General features: G+C 42.8%; 1 protein-coding gene across 2 annotated transcripts; it reads right to left on the bottom strand.

The window, feature by feature from the left end:
- Window positions 1-26,700, bottom strand: CDC42EP3 (CDC42 effector protein 3). 2 transcript variants are annotated; one of them, XM_084512698.1, is made up of 3 exons: window positions 26,535-26,700; window positions 1,976-2,135; window positions 1-1,842 (listed from the first exon to the last, which is right to left on the bottom strand). In XM_084512698.1, exon 3 carries the CDS (start codon window positions 1,826-1,828, stop codon window positions 1,067-1,069), a length of 762 nt encoding a protein of 253 aa, XP_084368824.1. In that variant the 5' UTR covers window positions 1,829-1,842; window positions 1,976-2,135; window positions 26,535-26,700; the 3' UTR covers window positions 1-1,066. The 2 variants fall into 2 exon arrangements, with proteins under 2 accessions (XP_084368824.1, XP_084368823.1); XM_084512697.1 differs by lacking the exon at window positions 26,535-26,700 and adding an exon at window positions 10,062-10,135 and having other exon boundaries at window positions 1-2,135.
- Between the last annotated feature and the right edge of the window lie 553 nt (window positions 26,701-27,253).

The raw sequence follows: 27,253 nt of genomic DNA, 5'->3' as shown, positions 1-27,253 counted from the left end.
GCGATTTCATTTTTTTTATTGTATTGCACAAGATATCTATGCAATCCATGTACTGTATTAAAGGATCCACATTTCCCAAAACAGCGGCTGTTGCAGCACACATCACAAGCGTTGTGAATAACCAGTGCCTTCTTGAAGAGTTAAAATAATCGGTTGCAAGTTTAAGCATGTGTGGCAATAAATGAAGAAAAAAAGCAAGGAATATCAATACATATTTCTTTTCAAACACACAAATATGCAATTTTCAGAAGAGCACCAATAATGTCAAGCAACTATTTTGATGAGATACTGTATGTGTAGGCTCTGCAGTAAAAAGCCAAGATACACGCAAAAAATATATTTTAACTTTTAAAATAATTTAACCATAATATCTTGCATGTGTCACCTGTTTACAACATATCATTTCATATACAATATCAGGCCCAAAGCCTCAACTTGTGTAAATTTGTGCATACTCATTTAAAACAGCCATGACTCTGGACCAGGTGTTCAAGCTGAAAAAAAGCCTTCAAATTGTTCACATCTGAATATAGAGCGGTAGTATAAGGCTGCAGAAATAGTCACTGTGAAGGTATAACAGAAATGGAACTAGGGAGAAAAAAAATAACAACAATCAAGACCCCACACAAAGTTCTAGAAAGAGGCCTACATGTAACGTGCTGTTGTAATAGTTTGTAAGAGTGAATAATACCCATCTCCTCTCTGACACTGACAGAGTCTCATGTATTCAGAAGCCTGTAGAAGTGAACTAACCAAATGTCACAATCAGTATCATCCTCAAACTCTGTTTCTGAAGTTTCTGATCATTATACTGGTACTTAAAAACATTTTATGTTTGCTGAAGATTGTTATTAAAATTTACCTTCCTGATAGGAGAATTTAGTGTAATAAAAATCATGAAAAACAATAGGTAAAAAAATAGTACTTTATGAATATTTTTAGAAAACCCGTCAAACAACTGCAAATACAGCTGATTTTTAAGTGTCTCTACTCTTGAATGGTGTTTTTTTGTTGGTGGTGGTTTTGTTTAACTGAATCGCTTACAAGAAAGTAAGGAGTACCAGCTCTAAGATTTATTCTTGTCCATTACGTTGAGGACCTCATCCAAAAGTGAAGGTCCCAAGTCAAGTTGTAAGGAGAGAAGAGAGCCTGCAAGATCTGAAAGGGATTCTTCTGACTTTGTCTTGGTTAGTTCACACGAAAGTTGACTGTCATCAAATAAATCAACTGTTTGCCAATCAGTGCATCGTTCAGAAAAGCTGGATGAATGACTGTCTCTACCATTAGAAAAATGTGATGAAGAACCATTTTGCTCCCATAAGTCATCTTTGTACGATTCTCCATCCTCCATCTGTTTACTTTTCTCCTGCAACTTTTCTTCAATTACTGGCTCACAGCTAAGCCTAGGATTTCTTGATGACTTGATGGATTCTTGTTTTGAATTAAATGTCACTGGGGACAGTAAGGGCAACGTCAGAGCTTGAGAACCCCCGATGGCAGGCAGGGAAATAGCATTTTTGAGCACTGGTGATGGAGTTTCTGTAAACATGGATTCAGAAGTGCTGTTTGCCCTTAAGAATTCACTGTGGCCATCAGATTGGCTAACTCTGGTTTCTCCTTCATTTCCAGGCAATAGCTCATAGTTGCCCTGCAAAAAGGAGATGTCTCCAAAAACATCATGTTGTCCCTCTTTTCCAATGTGTATGGTGTGACGAAAATCTCCAAGTGGCGGGCTGATCATATCTGGAGACAAGATATCCCTTAGTTTGAATTTCTTCCCTTTCTTGTTGTTAGCGGCTTTCAAGTAGATGGGTGTCTTGGCTGGCATCTTGCTTGTAGATACTAAAGGGGGAGTTATCAAAAAAAAAAAAAGAAAAAAAAAAAGAGGCAGAGGGAGAGGAAGATGAAGAAGAAGCCTCTTACAAGGTCAGTTCTTCTCAGGAGACCTTCAGCGTCACCTATGTTACATTGTCACCTTGTACCACTCTTGCACGTCAACTCCTTTTCTTCTGAGGCAGAAAACTACAGGGTATGTGAAGGTGAATGGCTCCCACTGCAGATCTTTCCAAGGTGGAGCATAAATTCCAGGTCAGCTAGCAACCAAATGTCCTGCTACTTCCAGAACTTCAGAAAACCTGCATGGGATACAAAATCAGGTTATTATTTTTTTATGGTTCATTCAGCCCTGTTTTTTACAAAAAAATAATAAAATTAGTAATGGTACTGACAGTTCCAGCCTGCAGATTAGCTTTATGATGTTGCTTCCCTTCATTAAGCAGGATAAAAGGGCTTAGATTAACAAAGGCTAGCTAACCTTTCTCTGACTTCATAGCTTGTTTTGAAGTCAGAGTTTCTTAGACATGGTTGCTGAGCACAGTTCATGTGATAAACATCACCATCTGAATCTTTCTCCTTATTCTGGCAATCTGAATGTTTTTCTTCAAGAGCATATGCAGAAATAAAACTATACCGTTCAACAACATTAAGATTTTGGTAGACCCAGGAAGACTAAATCATTCAGGCAACCTTTTTTGAAATGAAGGAGACCACCTTGGATTTGAGAACTTCATGTATCCTCATTTAGTGCTGGAACACGCTGTCAAAAATAACTTTTCTGATCAATGTGCCCACTAAAAAGGACAATTTTAGGCATCTGAAGAAAGTATTGGGCCAGGTCTCTACTTAGAAATATCCAAATGTAGGTGTTTTAGAAGAGACTAGTTCTTGTGACTACAGTGTTTGAACTACAGGGATTCTTCATAGCAATTAGGAGCTCATGAACTGTGTTAGCCGTGAGGCCGTGGTGACTTGGAGCTGCTCTGTGCACCCAAATGAAACATTTTAAAACTAAGGCTTCCTTGTTGAATGTGGTCTCTGAAAATTTAGATAACCAGCCCACGAAGGCTAACAGGCTAGTGAGTCAACAAGTTATGGAAAAATACTCTCTATTAATGCCTTACTGATGTGTTTCATTCTTAATGTACCAGTTCCTGTTTCCTGAGCAATCTCAGAATAAAAGCATTTTTATCCTGGCCAACTTTGTAACTTCCCCTACTCAATCCATGGAGCAGAGCATCACAGGTCATTCCTGAATTATTCACACCAGAATATTCAGTCCCAAATGCCTCACACTGTCCTCTTCCATGCTCCTTCTGTAACTCAGCTGGCAGTTTTTGCACAGAAAAATGCTGTGTGCAATACACCAAGGAAAGCTGTCTGTACTTTGGCTTCCTTTTATGCATGCCCCTGTAGAGATATTCCTTGATCAAATTAAGCTCAGCAAGAACCATCAGTTTTAAAGCTTTGTACTGCCTATACAGCCAGATTGCCAAGAAGTATTTAAGCATTTTCACAAATCCTTTAACCTGAATAATTAGTTTCTTCAGTGGGGTGCTTAACTGTGTGTCACAAGGGGCGCTGGGAATCTAGCCAGGTTAGCATTTTGGTTTTTGATTCCCACAAGATACCCACTGTACTTCAGATATTGCTCAAAATCACTCCCCACAAAAGTACAACAGCTATAGCTGTCACACAAAATAAGCTCAATGTTCTATAAATTAAGAAGACAGTCCATACTTTTAAGCTCAATTTTGAAACTACAGTTGCTTGCATTTCTACACAGCAAACTGGTAACTCATCAGGATCTACAGAATGCTAGGAGATTCCCATTACGTATCAAAAGTTCATTGACTTAACTCCCTTTTGTATCTTACAATACCAAAATGAAGATCTCTGCTTGTGGCACACATCCTCAACTCAACAATTTTATTCTTGGCAAACAAAGCTGAATGGTGAGGTTGCTTTATGCTTAGCCAGAGAACTCAGCTCTCTCTCACTCTCCAGGAATAACAGAGAATTGCCTCTAGTCCTAATCCCCCATTCTTTCAGATTATTATTTTTTTAATCTGTGGAATGTGGTTTTAATACGTGGAACCCAGTGCTCCTGTGGTTGAAAATCAAGCCTAATGGTCCCTAGTTCAAAAATGAAAGACCAATTCCTAGGCCATTCAAAGCTTCCACCAGTTTGGATCTGTATCAAAGGCCATTATCACCAAACTCCGCAAGTTTTCAAACAAACCCTAAGAACACAATGAAACATCAAGAAAAATTAAAATGAACTGTAAAACAACTATTATAAATAATGCATCTTGATACACAGGAGAGTACTACATGTACTACATGTAACTCATACCTTGGGGAAAAAATGCAACAGAACCCCAAAACAACAACAAAAAAAAACACAACCCAAACCCCTGAAATAGAGCAAACTCTTGGGCATCCAGTAGCTTTTAGTTCTTGCACTATGAGAGAGTCCCAGTAAGGGGCAGTGTAAAACCACACTGCTTCAGAGGATGCTGCAAGAGACTCCTGTGCCAGGAATTATAATCCCCCCTCCAATACTGCAGCCCCTGCACTTGTGAAGGCCTTGCCATCCATTTGGACAGTGCCAAAAAGGTTTTGCATATGAAGAGGAGAACATTCAAAATCTTGTGCTTACTGCAAGCATCATTTGGTCTGCTAAAAGCAAAGGCTACCCTTGCTGCAAATTTCACTAGCCACCCTACTGAAAAACCCAAGATTACAATTGGTAAATACAAGGTTAGGGCTCCCTTCCCAACAGAGGGTCCTTCACCATACAGCATAACGTAGGCTTCAGAGCAACTGCACTTCCTTTCTGCATACCTATCCTCTTAGTCAGCTACTGCCCAAAGCAGTACAGATTTTAAGCCTCTGAACAGCTGAAATACATCATCAATCTGGAAACATTCATCTTAAAATACTGCTGTCACTCATATCTCCTTTATAGTTAAATAAAGAAGAACCTATATCAGTATTTAACATGTGTTTAAAAAAAAAAAAAAAAAGTCGTCTTTGGTTAAAAAAAGAAGTTTAAAATTAGACTTTGGCAAACGAAGAAAGGCTTAAAGAGACCAAGCTTCCAACCCAACTCCTGAAAAATTAAAAAAAGAAAATCAGTCCACAAATTTTCACAAGAACCTCACACACTCCCTGCATTCAACAAGGGTTAATGAAATCACCTGTACACGCCGGTTTGGAGAAGGGCCAGAACATGCTCCAATCCTGATACCAGGCTACACGGTAAAGTTGCACCTTCTTCTGATCTAGCTGTTTTAGAAGAGCCTGTTTTTGACTAAATTAATTTCAGAAACTAAGAGACTGCTTAGCCAAACTTAAAAGCTGAATAAGAAGTTACCAGAAAAACAGATGAATAACCAAAAAGCTACAGTCCCTGACTGACAGCCTGCAGTGGAAGACCTTCACTTACGAGAATAATGTGAGAGGATTTTTCTTCCAGTTTAGGGAAGAAAACAAGATCTGAGATGAGCTAAGACAGCAACTCCAGCCCAGTGAAAATTAGTTTTAGTCTGGCTGCAGCTCACGCTCTTCTTCATTCCTGTCACTTCACACTCTCATGTAAGTGTTTTGCTTGGTAACAAAGGCTGATGTTTTCAGGGGCACTTCTCAGTCTGCGTCATGAACCTTCCGTCCACTCTGCAATCATCACCTTCCACACAGCTCGAAGTTTTCAATGGATGCCTCAGTTTATTCCACAGACTATCTGCAAGTATCTCAACAGCTAAGCTTACAAAGCCAGAGATAAATAAAGGTCGAGGTACAAAATTTTCTTTGTGCACAAATCCCAAGATCCTTAAGCAGTGTCCCAGGCAAAGAAATGATAAAAAAAAATCCTGTTTCCACAGAGCAGGACAAGAAGCAAGCGTGTGCTCTTGGAAGACTACAGGCTTTCTACAGGACAATCCCTTGCAAGTATTCTGCCTTATGCATCACTGGTTAAAAACATTTAAACTTTACAGGAACCCATCTCCAGCATATCATACAAAAACGGCAAATTATCTTGCAGAGCAAGTCACCATGAGAAAAGGCGATCTGTTTATTATTTACATATCCAAATAAGAAGACGGTAACACAGCAAAAGAGAGAGACACTATGCAATAAACTGGTGAAACTTTTCTACCCAACACAGTATCTGCAAGCATAAGCCAATTAGGCTTTAGGGGTTCATTTTGGATTTTAGCTATCAGTAGCCATCACCAGCACAAACTGTTGAGAACCTCCTGGCAATGCTGATACTTCCAATACTCCTGAAATGACATCAGTGCAAACCACATTTTTTTTAAACAGAGGCTTGAATTCATGCAGTCGCAATTCCCGAATGTGAGTGAAACCAACTCCCAGTATAACTAAGCCTTCAGATACAAGAAAAGCAACAGATGGTGCGCAGGAGAACCTTACCTCTCACGTTCCTACAGACTCGGGCGCCTGTGCCAACTGGCAGCCTCTCCAGGTGAGGCCAGGAGTCCGTCTGCTTCTACAGCCACCACTTTCTGAGTGGCTTTAACCAAATCAGGTGGTGGTAACACTTCCCCTACAGATTGTTCATCCAAGTCTACCTTGTTTATTAGAGGCCCAGCCTTTGAATTCATCTGTATTATAGCCATCCTCCCTGATTGGATTAAAAGTCATCACCCCTTTGTTTCTCCCTCCTTCAAAGAATTTGCACCTTTCTGATTAAAGCTACAGATTTAATTACTCTATAAAAACAATGAGGCTAATCACCCTTCAGTACAACTAATCTTCTCAAACTGTACTCATCCTAGTTTCCCAGATCAAATCTAACCTATTTTATCTCATCTGCACATCCACTTTTTAGAAACTGAAGGGAAAAGGACAACAGCAGTTCTGCCCAGACCTGCAGACACACAGGTCAAGAGGGGACCCCCCGTGCACTTCATTCATTTCTCCATCCTCCTGCAAAGGCCAAGATGCCCTTCTGCTACTCCCGGAAGATGTTTGTCCACCATCCCTTAAAAATCCCTACAAGTGCAGACTGCCCACATTAATTTACTCTACACAGGCAAGTCCTCAGGGGAAAATGCACCTCCAGTCTTCCCTGCTCTAATTTGTGCCCTAAATACAGTTCATTCTTTTATGTCCTGCAACTCCTTCAGCCTTGTTTTCTACAGGCTAAACACCACAAATATTTCAGTCTTCCAACACAGGTCATGTTTTCTGCAGCTAGGATAGCTTTCCCTCAACCTCCTTTTAATGCTCTTCTTTCCTTGGAAGGGCAGCACTTTCAATGTGCCCAAAAGTAGACGCAATATTCAAGCTGCAATTTCAAGTTCTCTCTTAACAGAGTGGCTGCGTTTTTCTTTCAGCATCACAACGCTGGTGGCTTATGTTTAGTTTGTGGTCCACTAAAGACCTAGCTCCTTTAGTGAAGAGCTGTTGCCTAGCCAGTTATTCTACATCTCGTTCATGACTACTGCCACTGCAGCACAGCCTTCACACTCACTGCGCTGCATTTTATTAATTGCAAACACTTTAAACCATCAGGATCATTTTGAATTTTAATCTTGGCCTCTTCAGCATGTGGGTTTAGCATCACCTACAGATATAATAAGCACATATTCAAATCATTCATGAAAACACAGTGTTGCAACAGAGATGGAAGATAGTCAAAGATAGTCCTAGAGTTCCACCTGGTACATCTTGGCAGGTTAGTAGTGGTTCAATAATCCAAATTACTACTACTTGAAGTAGTTTGAATTTTTGAAACAAATGTCTCCTCAGGGGTAAGTGAAGAGGGCGGGGTGGGTGAGGAAATAGGAGTATGTTCCATTATACACATCTACTAATGAATGACAAGGAAGCCTTGGAAAACTTCAGCTATAAAAATAAATATTAAAAAAGCAGAGGAATTTATTATCAGCCATAGGTTCCCTCTCACTTCCCCTTTCAAAGGGAAGAAACTCACAGGAGTACACATTTTCATCTCCCTTTCTATAAACACTTCTCCCCATGTAAGAATAAATAACACACTCGCAATGAGCAGCCCACCTGAAGAGGTAGGGATTGTCATGTAATGTAAACACTGATGGGGCAGGCTGAATACTATGTCTTTTCCTCCAGGTATCTTCCTTTTCTCCAGTGTCGCCCCCCCACTGCCCATCTTTATGAATGAAAAGAACTCAATATTTTCAGTTGTTGACTGCCTCAAATCTTGCAACTATTCCCCGCATAATATCCTTTCAAATGGATCAAGCCAGAGTAAATCATATTAAGCAGGAGGCACCTTCAACTTTAAACCATAATATCAAAATGGGTGAGGTATTTCATGTTTAAGAGTTTTTATTTCATCTTGTAAGAAAAAGAAATAAACAAAGCCAACCTGCCTTGAAATAACTGAAGGGTACAATGAAGTGTGAAAACAAACAGCTGTACCAGCACAGCTAGAAGGGGCTGCTGAAGTCACCTAGTTTGGGGCTGTTCTCTAATTTAAGCAACTGGCCCCAGTTACTATTTTGTTATGTATCAGTCTGAGATCACAAAGGCCCTTTATCAACCAGAAACCTTCATCCCTGTTAAGGTACTTGAATATTAACCAAGTCATTTCTCAGTAGGTTTTTTTGATCGAAGTGAGCAGGGGGAATTCCTCATGTGGTGATGGTGGGGGAGTAATTTTAAGCCTTGAAGTATTGCACTCACTCTCCTTTGAACCCTCTCCAATCTTCCAACATCCTTTTCAGATCAGATCAGAATTAGTGACAACATTCTGATATCGTTCTCCCTAACAGCATACACTAAGATAAAAATCACTTCTTCCTTCCCATCATTGCTCCTTGTTTATAAACAAGATCGTATTTCTGCTTTTATCCTCACCATCTTTAGAATAGTTTTTTCTATATTTACAGGCTGTTTGATGTAGCGTTTTATCACCAACCCTTTAAGAGCTCATGTTAGTATAACAAAAACCAGTTCTCCAAGCAGAATAATCTGTATTAGCAGAACTAGAAATTTGTTATGCATATACTCATCTAATCAACAAATTCTACAGCACAGCCAATGGCAATACTCATATTACATGATTTTTCCAGTATGGCTCTACGCTTTAGAAAAAAACCCTATGACTTTCCGAGCTATTGTTCTCCAGCAAATAAGCTGGATTTATGTGCTTTAAGATAAAATGCAAGGCCATGCTTCAGAAAGAGAAAACATTTTATTTGAGTGTGCTCAAGCATCTTGCTCATCACTATACTTCCTCCCCCTCCATCACCTGCAAATTTGTACCACACCAATTTTATGCTTATTTGCAGGCTGCTCATGGAAACACTATAAAGCCCAGTGCTGTATAAAAAGATCTTTGCATAATTTCAATAGAAATATATTCCTCTTTGATGCCAATGTCCTTCTGACATTTACTCTGAGATTCTCAATGTGTTTAATGTGTGTTTTGTTGACACTACAGAGGAGTAATGTTCTAAAAATTTGGCTGAGGCAACATGAAATCGAATACCTTATACAGTCTGTTTTTGCAGTTGTGCTTTTGACCACTCATTTGAATGTTTTAAATAATACCAATTCTTTTTTGCTAAGCAATTGTTTTTTACCTTCCAACAAGCTTTAGCCACAGCCTTCTTTTAACTTGGAGACATTTGCATCTTTTTGAGAACAATAAAAGCCTTTTGTGTTTTCTTCACCAGAGACAGGTGTTTAATGAGCTCACTGTATTCTGTTGTTCAGCTCCACGGACTGAAGCAGGTCTCTCTTTATTGTCTCCTTAGCTTTGCTGGCTGGTACAATCATATACACGGATTTAATACCATACAGTTTGATTTCATCATTAGATTTCAAAAACTGGGCATGTGCAAGACCACGCAGATCTAGACACAGGTATGCATCAGTACAAAGCCTAGCACCTTAACTCGCACAGCCTGTGAAGGTGAGGTTGTGCTAAATCAGCCAGATTGCGCACTGAAGCACATTTCATCCTACAAAGCCAGCACACTTGATGAGCAAACAGCTGGGAATGACCAACTCATACACCACAAGATGAAGCAGCTTAAAAACTTGTCCGTCAGTTCACTGAGAACTACAAAACCCCATGGTGAAATGGGATAAACAAACAAACAAACAAAAAACACAGATAAAAAAAGCAAAAAAAGCAACCCACCCCTACAACCCAAGTCGAGATGCTGCTTATAAAGATGGGGTAACTTCTCTAGCTAAAACCTCACCTGCAAAGGGAGAAGGAAGGATTAGTCTTGAGCCAGATCAGCTCCCTGATGCAGCCTGAGACATGCTCAGGTAAGTGCTGGCATTGCCACGCAGGAGAATTATTAGGGCAGGTGGACTGAGGCCGGCAGAACTGCCCCTTCTGATGTCAGCCAGCGTCAGTATCAGTTTAAGGCTTATGAATCCACACCCTTTCTAATTTTAAGCAGGTTACACGGAGAGCTTTCTCTTTTAACACACAGGGTGTAGTTCCCCAGCCAAGCTGTGCTCTCGGAGCTGGTTTTAGAAGTTCCCCCCCCTCGATTCCCCACTCCTCGCTGCTGTTCCCAGTTCTGCGCTGCGGTTCCTTGTACTCTCCGCAGCAGGCAGACCTGCAAGCCACACTGCGAGCTGGTCATGGCTGCAGCTCTCCCCGCTGACTCAGTTTACAGCAAGGGCTTACAAACAGCTGCAGCGTGACCGCTGGTAACACTTCCAGAGAGAGTTCAAGCCCAATATAACTATTGCTGTCAGAAAGGCATTCTCCCCTGCCCCCCTTCTGTGCGCACTCACTTGACCCCCTCCTAAGCCAGTTCAGCACACCGAACTGGGTGAAAACTAACTAGGAAAAGGGTTTAAGGTCACACGGCTAGGAGTGGGACTGCTACTTTCAGCTGCAGCAAATCATCTGAGCAGCTCAGAGCGCAGAGTTCTGGCAGAAGGGACGGGCAATTCTTAACTCTTCTGCAAGACAAAGTTTCTGTGGAATTGCATACAGATTTCATTCACTTCTGATGCAAAAATGGCTTGCTAGCTTCACTAGCTCCTGGCTTAAAGTTCCCATAGTTGGTATCATCTCAAAATGAAGTTTTTTCCATAGATAATCAAGAGTTCATTGTCACTCTTTTAAAAAAAAAAAGTCCCTATTTTACTATTTCCTTAACTAGCAGCTCCTGACAAAAGACAACCTAAAATAAAAGCATCTTGCAAGATCCCACTCAAACTCCAACCCTTAACCCACTCCTCCTCCAATTCTCAAATACCCTTCTTCTCCAAGTCAAATACTCTTTATCATCTCCTTGAAACACACGAGTGACGTAGGCATATTATAATCACCGGTTCTGCTGTTATTCAATTCTCAAAGTGTTTCATGTGAAATAAGTATTTACCATCTTGAAATGGCTGATAAACTAGTTTCAGCTGAACTTGAAGGCCAGAGAACCCTCTATATGCAAAGGCTAATGATGAGGTAGAGGCACAGAGCTACAGAAAAATATCAACTTCACAGGCCTTGTTTGTTTTATCGCCTAGAGAAGGATGAATCCTCTGCTCTGCTGCACTTCTTAGGCCTCCTCCAGAGAGCTGCATAGTCATCAAGATGAGATCAAAGAGCTTGGGGCTGGAGTAGATGGAAGGAAGGAAATTTGTCAGTGAATTAATTACAAAAGTCTTCATTGAATTTCCTTTTTTTTGGTCCACCTCATGCCCTCTTTAAGGGATGGGGGAGAAATCATGGAGTAAATAGGACTTTTAAAAATTGATTATCCATATGCAGTTTGAAGGAGATTGTTAACACAACTGAAGTGAGTGCTTTTGTTTTACCATTCTTATATGAAACAGAAGGAAAACATGAAAATGACATCTTCACTATGAGTTTAAGCTACGCTCCTAACAATACAGCTCCTCTACTTGGAGGCAGCATTTCAGCAGAGGTAGGGGTCTGGCAGAGTAAGTTACAGCCAAAAGACGTGTCATATTCCAGCTCTGCAGCTTGTCAGTGACACCTGCGGCTTGCCCCAGCTGACAGGGCTGCATCACACCATGGGGCAGTTCGGTGCTCCCCACTTCCTCCTGCCATCTCTTTTTGACAGGCGCTCAGTTCTGTCAGCTTGGGTTGCTTATAATGCATTGATCAGGCTTTTTTTTTTCCCCCCACTGGAATATATCGAATACTATTGGAGTGCGTTCGCTCTCTGTGCCAACAGCTGTGCTTCACATACTGCTCTTCAAACCTGGCAGGGCTGAACAGTCTCAAACAGATTTGAGAGGAACAAATATACTCAGCACTTGCTTTTTTCACGTTTGGAAGCACTGCAGAGGTATACTGACAATATTCAGAGTGGCACAGTGGCAGTTCAGTACTGAAACTAGTTTACTGATTAACAGCTGATATTTCTTTCAATCACTAACCCCCAGGCATTTAATTACGCTAAAATACTGCAGTCTCAGGTCCCAGTCAAAATGCCTTCTCGACACTCAGGGTTTTACCTCAGCCACTACTCAGCACCTATCTTCCCATTACTGCAGCCGTATTTCAAGAGATAAGCACAGATGTATGGCACAGCTTAAGCCAAATGGTGTATGGGATGACAGCATCTGTACAGAGAGAAGCCTGGACCTCAAGCTTGCGCGTGCAGGCAGCGTGACGGAATAATTAAACGGGTCAGGGAAAGATGCCGTATCCACTGAACCCGAGCAGACCTAATGTACTGCAAGTCAAGTCCTGTCCTCTGCAGCTTTCTGGAAAAGCATTTTGAACACGTTCCTGTTCTCTCTGCACTCTGCAGGGGCTCCTGCTCAGAGTTCTGCCTTGAGACTGTACGAGAACATAAATCTCTGTGTTTAAAGGTCAGTATTTCAAAGTGCTCCAAAACGCACATGTTGTTTTTAGAAGTAACGTCAAGGGAAGGAGTATTGGCGGCAAAAAGCAAACTTCTAGTAGGCAGTCGCATTAGGGTAATGTAATCATGACTCATGCTCCTCACCCATTTCCTGACTAAGGTTGTGCATGATCAAAAGAAAGCCAGCCACAGCAATGCAGCCTCTCGTTAATGTTAGCTAGCCTGAAAGGATTACAGACTACCAGCAAACAAACTCGTTGCAGAGGATCCTATTTAAAGCCTGGCGTAAATTGACACTGACAAATGCAGTGGCGTAACTCCGTGCTCAACCAAAACAACAACTTGCCTTTGTTGCGAGAAACAAGTTACAACTTTTTATGATGAGCTTTATCTATACCAAGCTTCTCACACACCTTAAAAGACTGCAAATCCTTTGGGTGCACAGGGAGAGGGAGGGGAACACCCAGTTGTTTGCTAGCCTGCAAGGAAATACACGATGCGCAGCCCTTTTGATGAGGATCACAACAAACTCAAGACTGCTATAAAACAGCTACCACCTCCCCAGAAAGGCTGTGCACGAACACACACACATATGAAGCCAAAGCACGAGCTGGGCACGAGCAGCTCTCACCTTTTAAGAGAGGCCCTGCAAGAAGCGATCCCTGTCTCAAGGCCCAGTCCTGTTGAGCAGCATGAATGAAGCATGCCCTTAATTATGTAAATTGGGCTTCGTTTATATAAAGAGCCCTTCAGTTGAAAACAAATTTCAGATCCTTGTTGGGACCTTGGTCACGTTTAATTTGTTCAAAACCCACATTAATGAAAAACCCCAAATTAATCATCTGTTTCCATAGAAACGAGGCTAGACTTCAGGTAGCACCAATGACACCACCCGGCAGTCCTCCTAGGCCAAGCGGGGCCGAGTTCCCTCTTCTCCCTCCCTCCCACCTCAGAGGCAGAGCCCAGCGTTTGCAGGTAAATCGCTCCCCTTTACAAATGCCAACTCAGTGCTAAATATTCTCCTAAGCGCCAGCCCCCATGTTCCTTACGCAGCTTCAAGCAAAGGATATCGAAGGGGACAGAGTCTGAAGCTGACCATTAATTGTACCATCCACTGCCAAAACCACTGTCTGTAGAATCAAGCCTGAGCAGCAGGGGCACCCCAGCTTCCAGCACGTCGAAAAGGCTTGTACCAGGTTTCTGACAGCCAAATTCCACCTGAATTAAACAGTGCCCTGCTTTTCTTAATGCCTCGGCTTGCCTCTCACAAGTACCCATCAGCTTGCTCCTGGCAGGATGCAGAGCTCTGTGCTGACAGGTCGCAGAAAATCGGTCAGTTGCACAAGGCAGAAGTTACATTTAGGTCTGGCAAAGCAAACACCAGCTATATATACTAACCTATGCTTTATCTAGGTTGCGCTAATTAGTTCAGAGTTGAGAGGAGCTCGTTCTGAAGCAGAGCACACATACACCAAGGCCTCACACGGCATTGCGACACTTGCTGGGAGACTGTTATAACTCTGCTTGGTCATCAGGCGTCTCGTTTAGACAGCTGTAACAGCACCCAAGTGAGGAGAGGAGCAGCGATCCCCGTGGGCATGGATGCACCTCTCTCTTCAACCAAGCCTGAGATATTGCCACACGCTGCAAGCAGTCCATGTACCAATTCACACGCCTGGCATGGAAGGCAGCGGGGTGTAGACAGACAAATAAAAGAATATTATTCCGAGACCTGCTTTACCATGTAAAGGGCACTTTTATTTGCTTAATCCTTTAATAAGTAGGTAAGGTGAACTTCTGCTTTTACTGACAGCTATTTAAAAGAAATTTCTAATGGCTCTTGCAAGCTCCAGGGAGTCAGAAGTCAAGTCGTGGGGGGAGGACTGATAGGTTGCTTAGTTGCATGGTTTACCATTCATCTGAAGAAAACGTGACACGCTGTAGAGCCTAGGACAGACACCCAGACAAAAACCGCTGCTCAAACACTGGAGGAAAAAAAAAACAACAAACCTCAGCAAATAAAAGCAATGTAAAGGTGGTGACAATCCAAGCCACAGAAGGAAATGCTCAGGTATTCCTGATCTCCTTTAGTGTATGCAAGCAGAGCAGAAATTGAGGTTAATTTCTTTGACCTGAGAGCAAGCAGAAACCATATCCAGGCAAGATATCCTTCATTGAATACTGCAATAATGCAACAGGATTGCCTTAATTGAAGGCACAGCGTGCCTCTCTTCTCTTGCGAAAGTCCATACAGCTTCTTTTAACAGATAGAGCCTCTGCAGAAGCACAGGGAACTGACACACTTCAGCTCCCTGAATTACAAAAGAGCACACAGCCAACAGAGACAGAATACTGAAGAAATTCAAGAGAAAACTTCCCTCTGAGGACAGCATCAACATCTCAGTGTTGCTGCTTCAGTACCGGACAGGAAGAAATCCACGGATAATGTAGAGACAGGTCCACAGAGCCATTGGATATAGCTCACGTGGGAAGGAACAGAAATACCATAACCAAAATTCTGTGAAACACATTGCCAGTAAAAGACAAGTACAGTAACTTCAGCAAGAAAGTTGTTATAACAAAGCTGCCATTCCTTCTTTTCGGCTGCACATGGGTACTACCTGGATTTACCAGGCTCTGATTTATACTGGAGGAAATCATTAAATTGTTTGCCAGCAGCTACCAAGACCCATGTTAGATGTTAGGGATGTTCATCAACATCCCTACTGCTATATTCCTACGCTTCTTAAATTAAACTACATCCATAACCATTACTGCTTTATTGGGCTAATGAATAGCATATTGCCCTCAAATAAGAAAGAAAACATGCATACCTGTCTGCTCATCCTCCAACATTAAATGTAATGTAAGGGATGTTCTGAATCCAAAAGAGAAAGACAGCAGATCACCAAGATCCCTTTGCTATTGATGTTCTGCATGTCTTTTTCCCAATGCCTCCTTTACCATCAGCATATTTTCTACTCTACACAGGAAAATGGGATTTTCTTTTGGTTTTTAAATTCTCTCGGAACACAAAACACCCTAAATACAGGTTGTCCTGTAGTAACTCAAATTAAGCATAGCTATTTCTTGAAAGGGAAATCCTGCCACAGATTCCCTGGGTGTTTCAAACTGCATGCCCAGGGCAGGCAATATCGCCCAGCACGCCAACACAGGTTGGAAGAGCATTACTTGTTAAAACTAAATCTCAATTCTAACAGCAAGAATACTGTGGATACCTGTATCCAGACAGACTTTTAATCTACCTGAATTTTGTCTGTTGTGCTCTAGTGACTAATTATGCAACAATATGAGCTAAAGTGCTGTTTTAGAACTTGACTAAGCCAAATGAATCATGCAACTCCCTTTACATCTCTTGCTATTTACCTTTCTCATGTCGGAGAAGATACAGCAAGTTTTCCTGTGTGTTTTTCCAGACACCAACATACTCTTCTTGGACTTTCCATCAAAAGGCTGACATTTATGGTCATTTGGGAACAGCCACGTGCTCCTTGTTCAAACCTAGCGTTCATATCCTCAGCAGAGCACGGGGAAGAGCTTACCAACACGAGAAACATCTTAGTTCACATGCTGCATTTGGAAAGCAACAGCTCCCCACCCCAGGAATGACAACGAGCTCCTATTTCTGTTCTTTTTGCAAATGCAAGAAGCAACAAGGAAACCAAATTAGCATTTTGAAACACTGTACCAGATGGCAGCTACTGGTGACACTTTTCAGATAGCTTGAAAGACAACCAGATTGACTTTTTGAGCCTCTTAGTCCACATCTTCTCTCTCTGTTAGCAGTAATTAAATGCGTGCAATCGTTGGAGGCTATAACCACAGTAAATCACATCAGAATTGGGCTTTTTGTTTCACTAAATAGATGACAAGATAACAAAACCAATACAACTGCAATGGGAAAAGGATAGGTCTGTGTAACAGCCAACATAACAAGGCTGCTCTTCTGTCCAGCGCACCTACTCAAAGTACAAAATATTTTACTCCCCCTGTCATGGTATCTCAGAGCAGACCAATTACGACTTCTTACATACCAGCTTTATATGTCGGATCTCATAGGAATTTCTGCCCGTTACAGTAAAGAGTAATGTCGCTGGCAGTCAGACTAAAGATGTTACAAATAGGAGCCAGGGCATTTCCATTTCCCAGGGCACTATGGATGTCTTGACTTGCGTGGGCATTCTGCTCAGCGGGAGGACTCCCAAGCTGCCTTCCCAGTGGCTGCTCTTTAACTCTTTTCCCTTTAAATTATCCATTTCTCATGAAAATGACCTGTACTGGGGGATGGGAGAGCAGGGAAAGGTGAGAAAAATCAACTGGGAGATAGTAAGAGTGAGAGGAAGAGGGATCTTGATTCTCTGATACATGAACATCAGCAGGATGCTCGAATTTTAACAGTAGCCAAAGTCACAAATTCAAGACTAAAATTTAAGACCAAATCACACAGGCCACACTTTCAGGATAGAAGAATGTGCTCAAAAACAGTAATAAGAGTTCTGCAGGCCAAAACAGATAAGCAGCTCAAGCAGATCTTCTTGTGCTGAGGTCAAAAGGGGCTAGTGCAATGCCCTGCTGCATAAGAGCACTGACAAGGGACAGGAAAGTTCCCCCATTTGGCCATCATCCGACCTGCTCTGGTAGCCACAAATCTAGGAGGATGTCACTAAACAAAGGAGGGGTTTCAGAAGGGCCATGAGACTGATTAATGGACTAGGTAATTTAGAGAAACAGACACATGGAGAATTGAATCTCTTCAGCTACTTAGAGAACGAAGCAATGAGTTGGTCATGGGCTGTAACATTGCATATGGAAAAAAAATATAATCATAGAGGGCATCCTGCTCCCAGCCACTGAATCATGATTTTATTTTTCCATGCTATTGCTTATAGTTGCTAGCATAAAGCTAGAGAAAGCAAGGGAAGAAGGAAAATATATCTTCTCTGAACAGTAAGGGCAATCAAAGGCTTGTGGTGGATTCTCTGTTAATTTGGCCTTTTTTAAACATTTTTTTCCCCCCAAAAAAACTGTCCACGGTCTAATTCAAACAATTCAGGCAGATCCAGGAACCATACCGAGCCAGAACTGGGTAACAATTCAAGAAAGGCCTAAAACCTGTGATAGACAGGCTCCTGATTGGTCTGGCTTTTATCATTTAGGGTATGAACAGTATTTTCCCTTGACCGAACACATTAACTTTCTCTTAAGAATTAAATATTTTGGAAAGAATTTTCATCTAAGGAAAGCCACACTAAATTTGTAGAGCCCTTTTGTCCACAAGTTATGTTTTCTTGGCCATAAAGATAATTACAAAGACTGAAAGGGTGAATTTCCTGAAAGTTATCAAAACAGAGTTCTCATTCAAACTGTTGTGCTTGGAAAGTTCTAGTCTTTCAGCACAAAGCAGAAAAGAAAAATAGCTATCTACATTTGACACTACTTCAAATCCTGCACAGAAAATTAAATAAATTCTTTGCTGTCAAATTGTCATGAACAGTTTGAGATCTGCAGGCTTTAAAAGCTGGTTCTCCTCCGATGCCGTTCAAGCAGAAGGGCACACGTTTCACAACAGCTTAGCCCATTCAAAGTGAATAAGGGAAATGAAACATCTTGAAGTACAACTTCCAAAAAAGAGATCTCTCAAATCCGTGACCAAACAGAATTCAGCATCCAATTTTAGATACTCAGTTCTGGAGAAAATAACAATGAAAAATGAGCTGTGACTTGAATTTTGACAACACACCAGAAATACCATTTATTTTCATGCCACATCCCCTATATATAGTCACTGCTGTAAAATTTGACTTCAGGAGTACATTTATCATTTAAGGATATTAACCCAAGAACTACAAACTTGGCAACTCTGACAGCCCAGTAACTTCTGACGACTCCCTCATCAGACGGGCTGAAAGATCACACTGAACTGAAGGACCACAAAAATCACCTGGTGCCACTTCAGACCAGAATCCTTGTTGTATACCCTCCCTGCACAAGCTGTCCTTGCTTCAGCAGGTAACAGGTTCATTACCCAGAACACGCACCCCATTTCTCAGATAACTACTTTTTAACTTGTCTGCCTTCAGATGTCTTAGGAACTTCCATCTTAAGGCTCATTTCTGAGTTGCTGATAAATATCATACTTTGCCATTCAAGGCAATGTTTTCTCTCTTCTGTCTGCAGTAATCTGTATATGTTTATTTATTGGGAGGATTAAAAGAGGTAGGAGAATTTTAACATAAATTGGTAATCTGCTTCTCTAATGAGACAAAACCAAAATGAGGTATTTCCCCTCCCCTGCTGCAACCTAATGCCCCTTGTTCTCATCCATACACCTCCCATCACAATCCACAGCCTTGCTAAAAAGTTCTGGCACGTCTTTTAAAGCTAATCTTGACATTCAAAATTGTGTCTTTTCCTGTCTGTGAATTTTCAGGACGGTCAATTTTAAAGTGGTTAAAAATCATAATTTCTGCAAGATTCAGTAGCCTGGTGTTTGCCAGCTATAGGGTTCTGAGACTACCTCTCTATGAAAAATACCACCCTACACTTCACCTTGCATCCCCACAAACAACTCAAAGGAAGAGCCATCAGCCCAGACCCAGGAAGGACTGAACCTGTGCCGAAGAACTAAGGAGGTGGAACCAAGAGACAGAGGATGGTCAAAGTGGGGAAGGGATCAACCCTTATGCACAGATACAATGGAGAAAGACCTGCAGGCAGGCTTGATACAGGAGAATCAGCTAGTACTTAGCAATAAGAACTATTTCCGTGTTTAGATTGCTCATTTGGGCATTGAAACATGTTTCTTACGTTACAACTTTTCAGTTTTATGCAGACTATGTCTTCTCATTGTCAGAGACTACTTGAATACAATTAAAGATTTACATTTCAGTGGATATACTTCTTACCAACAGCAGTGCCAAAAAACTCCCAAATTCTCTGCTGTTGCTTCATTAGATGCCACTCCTGTTTCTTCCCTCTATAAGGTCATCATAGCACATCCCAACAATCCAGCTGCTATACTGTAACACAAAAACTTAGACATGATGCACATTCTTCTGCCAAAATAGAGGCACGTTTGTAGTGCGAAGGTAAAATAACCACTTAAACTAAAACTGAAGTTAATTCTCAGCCAAACGATGGAAGCTGTCTGCACTATAAGCTACTTGATTATCACTTTCATTTGGGGAGCCATGGTTTCTTTTGGTCCTTCTCAACTATAGGAACTCCTACAGATTCCTAACCTACTTGGGTTCTTGCTATTGTAACATTTCTTCTTTGGGACCAGAATTTTCTATTTTGAAGAGAACTGTAGAGCCCTCTGTTATAAAACAGATGCCTTTGTTGTCTTTGCTATTGACCTTACTGGATCTTATCTAACAGATTCTGGAGACTGAGATGGGTATTCATCATGCCTGAGGGGACATGTAGACAAAACCAGCTGCAGAGAAAAACAAAAGGAAACACAGCCTCCTTCCCCAGCTCAAGTCATATTGTGCAAGTGAGAAGGGACATACAGAAAGAGAGTAACTGCCACACAAATTGCTGGTCTGCTTTGTCAGCTATCTTGTTCCTAACAATATATCATCTGTACCACTAATTGCTCTGCATATCATTAAGAAGAAACAAGGAAGAGCAGATCTGGTAACATTAACAATCCAACTTGTTCAATTAAGGCTTTTTTTTTTTCCAAACTGACTAGACATCTGAACCCTCTTTCTTTCAACATTTTACTTCTACGCAAGATGACTAATCTGTATTATTGTAGCATCAGGAGCCCTAATTACAAGCCAGGTATCTACTACATTAAGAACTAATATCTAGTATATTAAGAACCATGCAGATGTAAACCAACAACATCAGCATCTCACAAAAAACAGTTCTTCAGTTGTGGCCTCTTTTGGGGCAGGGAACACTGTTAGCTTCAAACTTGTGAGCGTCACCTTCCCCTCCCCTTTCCATCTTTCTACTCCAAGCGTTTGCACTGAAGTAAAATACAATTCCATACGTCCACACAGCCTGTGTGGACACACCGCACCATTCTTTACCTTCACATTCCCATCTGGTTTCTAAATATCCAAGCAGAAAAATGTTGCCCACAGAATATGCACACACCACCCCCAGACACACTGCCTCTTACCCTCTTATGAACTGTGGTTATTCTTCCAAGGTCATTATACTACAGAGAAATGAGCAGGCAAAAGACCAGCTTCCACTTGATGAAGAGCAATAATCCCTTGCATCTGAGGCAGGAACATGTGAGCTGCATCTGACATGCGGGACAATCAATAGCACTATTCTTCCTTTCCCCATTTCACTCTCCTACTGTTTATGTCTCCCTGCGTTGAGCCAACCCCTAATGTTCTTCTTAGGAACCACACATCCTCAAAACAAGGGAGACAACAAAATCTACACAGCCCCATACCATCCTCCAAATGAATACAGACAAGTCATGCAAACCCTGAACGGACGTCTCTTTGCAAGAACCGCAGCACTGGGGAGAAATGGTCTGGCTGGCTGTCGCACCAAAGTACAAAACAGAACCTGCATTTTCTTTTTCCTTCGCTCTGTGATGCATTCTGCTTTGGTGTCAGGGAAGCTTGTGGTTTTATTGGTTATGATTGCAAAAACAGGTACTCGCAAAGAACCAATGAGTCCTATCAAAGCTTTAAATGTCACGGAGCTTGTAAAATCAAAAATTGATTAAGCTGTAATTTGAAACTTAAACTTTGAGACTGACCTAACCATTGTCTGGGGGCACCTTTTAAACAAACTGAATCTATATTTTAGTTCCCAAAAGGCAATTTAATCAAATAATCAAAAAATAAAGACCAAAAAGTGATACATATGGCTGTTCTGGAACAGAATTCATCATGAAAAACAGTGGCAAGAATGTCTGAACAAGGTGCTTCCTTAGTGGTGGCCTGCCACATTGAAGACAGGGTATTTACAGTGTACATCTCAAGCACAGGAAAGGGAAGAAAAAGCAAAACAGGACATTCACCTCAAGCCTCACTGCATCTTGGTTTAATCCTGGCCTGAGTTTCAGAGCTTAATTATCTGATCTCGTGAATAAACAGAAGTAAAGTTAAACTAAATCAAAGCATACAACAAATCATATTAAATGAGACAAAAAGATAAAGTTTGATTTTTTTTCATGAAGATCTTAAGTATTTTCTAAAAGATGTAGATGCACCTATACACACACAATTTAGGCTTTACATAACTAGAGCTACAGATATGCATACAAGGAAGAAAGAATGGAAGCAGTTCCTGATCACAATAAACTCGTGAATACAATTTAAAAGGTTAGATTAGTAAGCATTAAGAGGAACATTTAAAAAAAATGTTCTAGTTTCACAAGGATTTTTTTTAAGGTCCTAAATTACTTTACAAATTGATTTTTGTAAAATTTAAAAGCTTTCCTAATGAGAAGCATCAATTAGTGCTGTCATGTGCTTCATGAAAATAAATGAAAAGGGAAAAAATGTGAACAAGAGGGCAAGAATGGAAAGATGTATGTGTGAAAAACAGCAACGCTGGCATTATGTTCTTGTACATCACTTGGTATCAGAGCACCACTCAAGGATGAAAAAAAAAAAAACTAAATCAAAAGAAAAAAAAGAAAAAGAAAACGTCTACTACATAGGAGTCAACACAACCATTCTACTTGAGAAAACCATGCTCTTAAAACTCTGAGATGCTCTACTAGAACTGGATCAAGTGTTTGTCAAGCAACAAGATTCATCAGCCACTGTTTGACTAAAAAGCTTAAGCCTCCAGTTTTGTCTGCCATCTCCTTCCTGCCTTTCCTTTCCCCCAGCTCTGCTTCCTCCTGAAGATCTGCAGCAAGATTACTCATATCCTCACAGGTGTCAGAGTTTGTTCTCCTCAGGTTCATGACAGAGATCTCTGCTGGCTAGGAAGCGAGTTTCACAACTTCTTTGGAGGAATACTTCACAGATGCTGACAGTGGTGGCACAAAGCACCTTTGATCTTCCTTGCAGAGTATCACTGAGAATTCTGAACCCCGTAATTAGAAATATCCTATGTGGGACACTCAGCTTGCAAAGTCAAAGAATGCAAAGTTAGGAAATCACAAGATTATGTTATTGTGCAACCATTATTTGGTTCCTTCACCATCTGCATTAAGACGTTGCCCAGCACAACCCATAAGCGCTATGACAGAGTAGGACCTTCAGCCTCAGCCCAGCATGTCAGGCAGATCCTTTCTTTTGTCACTTCTCACCCCATTTGTTTCACATATTGTCTGAGGCAAGAGGGCTACAAGTAATAACACGTCAGTATAATGCCCTTATATACATTATCGCCACTTTCCACAAGCATTTTCCAACTTCTGGATACTCGCTTTTACCATCATTAACTTTTCACATAGGTTTTTGGGTTTGCTTGACTTCACTGTTATAACATAACGACTTTTTTAAAAGTTAACTGAAAAAAAAATAAATCGGACTAACCATTTGCTTTTATTTACTATTTTTATCCAATATTTTAGGCAAGAAAGAAAACATTTAGAATAAAGACTTTAAACCTGTTTCCTTTGTTTAAGGCACAACACAAATATCCAGATACACAAAGACATCTACAACAGAACAGCAAGAAACAGACTCAACACATCTGGTATTTCAAAGGGACAGAATAAATAGTAATCAAAATACATCAAGCCCTAAATTTTAGACCTTCCTGGTAAAGATATAAAGAAGTATTTATTTTTAGGAAGTTCCCTACGCATTGCTTAAAAATAAATAAATAAAAATTGCCATGTAAATACATCTAGACAGCTTTGCAGAGCCCTGACTAAGCAAGCCATCCCTAGTTTCACTGCCCACAGCCTGTCAGCAGCACTTGCATCTCTACAGAAGGTCAGCTGCTGTTTGCACATAACCACAGAAAAGTTCACTTGGATCATTCAGAATGAGCCCCAGCACAACACCTCGCTACATCATCCCATTTAATTTCTTATCTGACTTGTTCCGTGTTTATGATAGAAATCAAAGCAGTGTATCAAACTTTCTTCTACTATTCAGTGCAAGTACACAACATTACCATGGCATTTACATAGTTGAGCTACATGTTGCTGAACCACACATGGTGAAGTTGAAACCCTTCATGTGGCTCCTTGGCATTTATCAGATACTAGTCATCGTGTTTTAAAAGTATTGTGCAACTTGCATAATTTCAAAAGATAAGTATAACAATATTTCAAATTACTTTTGCTAAACACATCTTCATGATCAGAGTAGCTTTTAATGTGAGGCCAATTTTTTTTTGAAAGTATAATTTAGTCTAGAGTATTTAACTATCATTTTCACATTTTCAGAGCTTTAAGTATTAAAATGTGCTACTCTAACATAGGCTTAGCCTGTAAACGGCTTATCTCCCCACTTTAAACCACACACACACACACAGAAAAAGAATAAAACACACTCAACAATTCACTACCCTCTCAGAAGAAAAATCTCACACTAGCTTACAAAAATTATTAATTAACTGTGCTTCTGTGGACTTAACTAGTGGCTGAATCGTAAGACAAACATTTCTTCCTACACCTGACTATTCCATAAGTGTCAATGAAACCCAAGTGAGGGTGTAAATATACCTTGTCACTCTGGCCAGCTCAGTCTGCTTGTAATCATCTCGCTTCATCTTGGCAGAGCGATTTCTGCAGCTTTTCTGTGTCTTGATTTAACCCTTAAACTATGGAGAATCTTGTTCCAGCCACTCCTATTACATTCTTTTCCCCTGCAGTCACCATGCTGGATCAATATCTTTGTTCAAAAAACACAGAATACCGTAAGATACTCTGTGAGTAATGATTATCCTCATGAGCATCATCCAGAAGTACCTCTTATTTAGCACAGCACTAGAATCAGATCTCTTCTGCATGAACATCACCTAACTTGTACTCAGTAGCTGCACCCAGTTCTGCCCTCCTGTTTCACAGGAAAGCCTCCCCTGTGCAGGTGGTGCTTTGCATCCGCTCCTGCTGCTCTGCCCAGCCTCGTCCACCAGCAGCAGCCAGGTGTGTTCGCTGGCCAGTAACTGGCCTGCTTTGCAGCGAGAAGAAATCACTTCGAAACAGCCCCCATCCAACACCCACATACGATTCTCCCCACATCTGCATCGAAATTCAGAGCCGAGTTTATCTGAGAAAGGCGCCTTTCCATCACACACACCTCCCAGGGAAGCCAGCAGAGGATACACCTTCAGCCAAGCGCTACCCTTGCAAGAGCTGCAGCAACGGGGATGCAGCAGCACCCCTGAGGCACAGACCACCCAGTCAGTCCGCCTGTACCAGTGGGGAGGGAGAGCCAGCCAGTTCCTGCTGAGATGGTTTGAATCTTGAAGAAACATATTTATTCTGCCTTGATCATGATAAGAGAGAAGTAGAGAAGTGATGCTTTTTCTTTGTTTTTTTCCTTTTTTCTTTTATCCCCCCTCAAGCTATGTTTACATGCAGTAAGGTGAAAGCCTGTGGGGTTTTATAGGATTACAGAAAGCCAAAAAATGGGCACTGTGTGACTTAGATCTACCGCAATTCTGTCATCGAGGGTGAGCAACGGGAAGACTTGGCCAGAGAGGACCAGTGAGCCTCTTGGACACAGCATCAACGAAGCAAAAGAGAGCTTGAAGGCAAGAAGGATGCGTGGTAGAAGGAAATTTGTTTTAAAATGCCAGCACAGTTCCCTCCCCTACCCCAAAACTATTTCTCAAGACTTGGGCAGAGGACCAGAATTTCTTCTGTAAGGAGTCACCCAGCTTAGAAGATGATAAACCAAAGCAGTGTACGTCATTACGAAAAGCTGAGCAGAAAACACATTCAGCCACGAAACGTGGCTTTCTTTGGTTACGGCATAGCCGATATCCGTGGTTTGGAGTAGTTTTAACCATTTCTTTGAAGTCGACCTGACATTTAGCCCCAGCAGCCCGACAGCGAGGTGCAGAGCCGTGCCGCCCCAGGGGACGGACGCGTGGCTGCGGGCTGCCTGGCGGGCAAGAGCCATCGCCTGGGCTCCCACAAGGCACCCAGGCCACCTCCTGGTGATCCTGGCCGGCTCTGAGGACTGCTGAAGAAGGCAGAGGCACGGAGGCAGCCTCTGCAGCCTGATCCTCGCTCCTGTTCCTTCCCTCTGCAGATATCGCCGGCAATCGCCGAGGCCAGGAAAAATCCCCCCTCTCCGTGCTCGTCCAGCGGCCGAGCAACCTGCTCGGCTCCTCTCCTCCGCGCGCCGTAACACGAAACAAATGTGCAGAGCGAGGAGTGCCTCCGACGTGGGGATTTTCTGATACTTTGCGGATCGCTCCTGATGAAAAACTGTTTTTAACATGCCGCAGAGCTGGAGCAAAGCCTCCTGCTACCGCTATCCCTGCCTGGACCCTTTCGGCACAAACCTCTTAACAATACATCACGGAACAGCAAACACCTGCTGATGCGCGCTGCCCGGTGGGATGATGCCACATCTGTCCCTGCGCTTTCCTTTTCGGTAGGGGAAAGGGAAAAAAACCCGTGCCCAGCATCCCGCTGCCTTTTTTGGTAGCCCTGCGAGCATCCCGCCCGCGGGCCCCTGCTTGTGAGCGGACAACAATGGTGGGCACACACACACACACACACACACACACACACACACACACACACACACAGCTGCTCCTTGCCCGCCCCAGGCGCTCCACAGAGGACAACAAAGGATAACGGGGCGGGGGGGAGCCCGTCCCTTCCCAACCAGCCCCCTGCCCCTTTTGGGAGCGCTGCAGCCGCCGCCGCAAGCCCTCCACCAGTCTCTCCCTCCTCCTCCTCCGCCCCCCGGCAGCCCCCCGCGGCCCCGCTCCCCGACTCACGGCCGCTGCCCGGCTCCTCGCTCTCCTCTCCGCTCCTCTCCTCTCCTGTCCTGCCCGTGTCCCTGCGGCCGCCCCTCCGCCCCCGGCGGCACCTGCGAGCGAGCGGCCGGCGGCCGGGCGGGGCGGCGGCGGGGCGCCGAGTGCCGGGGGCGCGGCGCGGGGCCGCGGGCGGCGAGCGGCGGCCGCGGGGAGGCGGCGCTGGCGGCGGGCTGCAGGGAAATCCCGGCGCCGCGGAGCCGCCCGCAGGAAGGGAAAGGGAGCGGAGCGGAGCGGCAAGGAGCGAGGCGGGGCGGGCCCCGGCACGGCGCTGAGGGGCCACGGCGGAGGGAGGCACGCGTGGGGCGGCCGGCGTGTGGCTGAGAAGCACGGGTGGAAGAAGGGGGTCACGGGGGCCCTAAGGGGCTCCAGGATCATCTGGTCCAACCACCGATGGCACCCACTGAACCGTGTCCCCAAGCACCACGTCCAACCTCTCCTTGAACGTCCCCAGGGACGGTGACGCCACCACCTCCCTGGGCAACCCGTCCCAGTGCCTGGCTGCTCTTTCTGAGCAGAAATGGCTCCTCATTGCCAACCTGAACCTCCCCTGGCACAACTTGAGGCCATTCCCTCTAGTCCTATCACCAGTTATCTGCGAGAAGTGGCCGACCCCCAGCTCCCCACACCTTCCTTTCAGGTAGCTCCAAAGAGCAATGAGGTCTCCCCTGAGCCTCCTCCAG

The sequence above is a fragment of the Aythya ferina genome (assembly GCF_964211825.1).
Source record: "Aythya ferina genome assembly, chromosome: 3".
NCBI lineage: Eukaryota > Metazoa > Chordata > Aves > Anseriformes > Anatidae > Aythya > Aythya ferina.
This window is presented reverse-complemented; position numbering and strand designations above follow the sequence as displayed.

Coding starts and splice junctions, on each gene's coding strand:
- CDC42EP3 (XM_084512698.1), bottom strand. CDS start 1,828: ATGCCAGCCAAGACACCCATCTACTTGAAAGCCGCTAACAACAAGAAA.